The sequence below is a fragment of the Salvelinus sp. IW2-2015 genome, unplaced genomic scaffold (assembly GCF_002910315.2).
Source record: "Salvelinus sp. IW2-2015 unplaced genomic scaffold, ASM291031v2 Un_scaffold3556, whole genome shotgun sequence".
Classification (NCBI taxonomy): domain Eukaryota; kingdom Metazoa; phylum Chordata; class Actinopteri; order Salmoniformes; family Salmonidae; genus Salvelinus; species Salvelinus sp. IW2-2015.
This window is the reverse complement of record NW_019944835.1, coordinates 169,256-172,739: the sequence shown is the minus strand read 5'-3', so window position 1 is coordinate 172,739 and position 3,484 is coordinate 169,256. Positions and strand designations below refer to the sequence as shown.

The 3,484-nt window shown below is 39.4% G+C and overlaps 1 protein-coding gene across 1 annotated transcript; it reads left to right on the top strand.

The window, feature by feature from the left end:
• Positions 1 to 1,434: 1,434 nt before the first annotated feature.
• Positions 1,435 to 3,324, top strand: LOC112076083 (zinc finger protein 271-like; the record flags this gene model as incomplete). The annotated part of the gene is made up of 1 exon (XM_070441179.1): positions 1,435 to 3,324. A coding segment is annotated over one exon (1,618 nt), but the record flags the coding sequence as incomplete, so codon positions are not given.
• Between the last annotated feature and the right edge of the window lie 160 nt (positions 3,325 to 3,484).

The following is a 3,484-nucleotide window of genomic DNA, read 5'->3' as shown; positions in this document are numbered from 1 at the left end:
CGGTATAGCTTGATCTGGGGGTCAAAAGAGCTTCCTTGCGAATGACATGACCCAATTTCCTTTTGAAAGGCGCAAGAAGGAAATCATCTGGATTGCCTCTCTGAAAAGCTTTCATTATAGACGGCTAATTATCTTCCGGCTTTGATTTATTTGATAAATGTGAAATTCATCGATAAAGTATGATTTTTTCAATATAGTTTTATCAGATTATTTACATTCTTATCGAAGATTTTGGCATGGTTCCGTTGCTCTGCTTTGGTTGTTGTGGAGTAGCCTTCGCGCCACTATGGCTAGACTTTGGTGCTAATTCGAGAGGAAAAAAGGACATTCTAAACCTCAAACAACGATTGGTGTCTGGACAAGAAGACCCTTGTACAGAGATTCTGGGATGGACGAGTCAGCAGAAAGTTAGGACACTGATTTATGCATGTTATTTTCTGTCGAAATGTAGTCATTATCTCCGCCCCTTATTTTGGGCGCTCGTCTCGCTATAATGTAAGCTGTTAATTCTGTCTAAACGTTATTGTTTAGACATTCAAACACGGCCGATTGCATTAAAGAACTAGCTGCTATCTATCATTTTGTGTACATTTCTGTGTGCTACATGGTTCACAATGCTATACATGGATTTTCAAGCTCTAAATATGCACATATTTCGAACAAAACATAAGATGAGTATTGATAACCTGATGTTATACGACATGTCATCTGATGAATTGTCGCACGGTAGCGTAAAAGATTATATCTTTTGCTGTTTTTTTGCGATCGCTAACTTTTTGCTGCTGAAAATGGGTTGTATTTTTGGCTATTTGTGGTAAACTAATATAATGCTATATGTGTTTTCGCTGTAAAACACTTAAAAAACTGAAATATTAGGCTGGATTCACAAGCATGTTTGTCTTTTCATTTCTGTACACATGTATTTTTCATCAATGTTTATGATGGAGTATGATTATGGTATTCACCGTTGGTTCTCTGTAATTACTCTGGCTGCTTTCGGTGCTATTTGTGATGGTAGCTGCAATAGTAAAACTATGATTTTATCCTGAATATGCAACATTTTTTGAACAAAACACATAGATTATGTATAACATGTTATAAGACTGTCATCTTGATGAAGTCGTTCTTGGTTAGTTTGGTTGGTTCTTGGTTAGGTTGGTTTTTTGTGCAAGCTACCTGATGCTGTGTAAAAATGTCTGTGCTTTTTTGTATTTGGTGGTGAGCTAACATAAATATACGTGGTGTTTTCGCTGCTAAAACATTTAAAAAATCGGACATGGTTGGCTGGATTCACAAGCATGTTTATCTTTCATTTCTGTATTGGGACTTGTTAATGTGTGAAGTTAAATATTTCACAAAAAATATATCTTTTGAATTTGGCGCCCTGCACTTGGACTGGCTGTTGTCATAAGTGTACCGACATCGGGCTTGCAGCCATATTAACCATCTGTATGACTTTGTTGTTCACACAGGAGAGATACGGGACTATCGTGGATCCTCTGGGGAGCCTCAACAACATCATGATGCTGACGAGGCAGAGAAGAGTCTCTCCAGATCAGAACATGTCAAGAAACACCAGCGGAGATCCACAGGGAAGAAATCTCACTGCTGCTCTGACTGTGGGAAGAGATTCACCTCCTCAGCAGGCATTATAATTCATCAGAGAATCCACACAGGAGAGAAACCTTTTAGCTGTGATGAATGTGGGAAGAGTTTTACTAAGTCTTGCAATCTGACACGACACCAGAGAACACACACAGGAGAGAAATCTTATACCTGTTATCAATGTGGGAAGAGTTTTGTTTCATCTGGCCTTCTGACTGTACATCAGAGAATACACACAGGAGAGAAACCTTATAGCTGTGATCAATGTGGGAAGAGTTTTACTCAGCTAAGCAACATGATAACACACCAGAGAACACACACAGGCGAGAAACCATACAGCTGTGATCAATGTGGGAAGAGTTTTACTCAGCTAAGCAACATGATAACACACCAGAGAACACACGCAGGCGAGAAATCTTATAGCTGTACTCAATGTGGGAAGAGTTTTAGCCAATCAACCAGCCTGATATCACACCAGAGAACACACACAGGCGAGAAACCTTATAGCTGTACTCAATGTGGGAAGAGTTTTAGCCATTCAACCAGCCTGATATCACACCAGAGAATACACACAGGAGAGAAACCTTATAGCTGTACTCAATGTGGGAAGAGTTTTAGCCATTCAACTAGCCTGACACGACACCAGAGAACACACACAGGAGAGAAATCTTATATTTGTGATCAATGTGGGAAGAGTTTTACTCAGCTAAGCAACATGATAAAACACCAGAGAACACACACAGGCGAGAAACCGTACAGCTGTGACCAATGTGGGAAGAGTTTTACTAAGTCTTGCAATCTGACACGACACCAGATAACACACACAGGAGAGAAATCTTGTAGCTGTGATCAATGTGGGAAGAGTTTTACTCAGCTAAGCAACATGATAAAACACCGGAGAACACACACAGGCGAGAAACCGTACAGCTGTGACCAATGTGGGAAGAGTTTTACTCAGCTAAGCAACATGATAACACACCAGAGAACACACACAGGCGAGAAATCTTATAGCTGTACTCAATGTGGGAAGAGTTTTAGCCATTCAACCAGCCTGAAATCACACCAGAGAACACACACAGGAGAGAAACCTTATAGCTGTACTCAATGTGGGAAGAGTTTTAGCCGTTCAACCAGCCTGATATCACACCAGAAAACACACACAGGGGAGAAATCTTATACCTTTGATGAATGTGGGAAAATTTTGTCTACTTCTAGCAATCTGACTCTACACCAGAGAACACACACAGGAGAGAAACTCTTTAGCTGTGATCAATGTGGGAAGAGTTTTGTTCCATCTGGCGATCTGACAGTACACCAGGAAACACACACAGGAGAGAAGTCTTTTAGCTGTAATCAATGTGGGAAGTGTTTTGTTTCATCTACTGGTCTGACAATACACCAGAGAACACACACAGGAGAGGAACATTTTAGCTGTGACCAGAGATAATCTGATTAAAGATATCTGATCAAATATTTGAAAATACATACATGAAGGAGTTGATTCATGATATCAATGAATTAATGTCACAATGTAGAATGTTAACACTTTGTAGTAGGAATATTTGAATAATGTCACAATGGAGAAGCCTAAATGTTTGCCCCCTTATCAATTGATTTTAGCATGATATGGATATCAGCCTCAGGGGAAAAATCCAGGCTCTGAAATGGAAGAATACTATGTATGAGATTTAACAAAAAGTGACTAACAAGAAAAGAGTTGTGTTAGAATGTTTAAACATTGTAGAAGGAGTATTTTAATGATGTCACAATGTAGAAGCCTAAACATTTGTCCCCTGTTCTAAAAAAGTGACTAACACAAAAAGAGCTGTGTTACATTTCCCACGTTGGTGACCCACTTGAATCAAAATGCAACACTTCA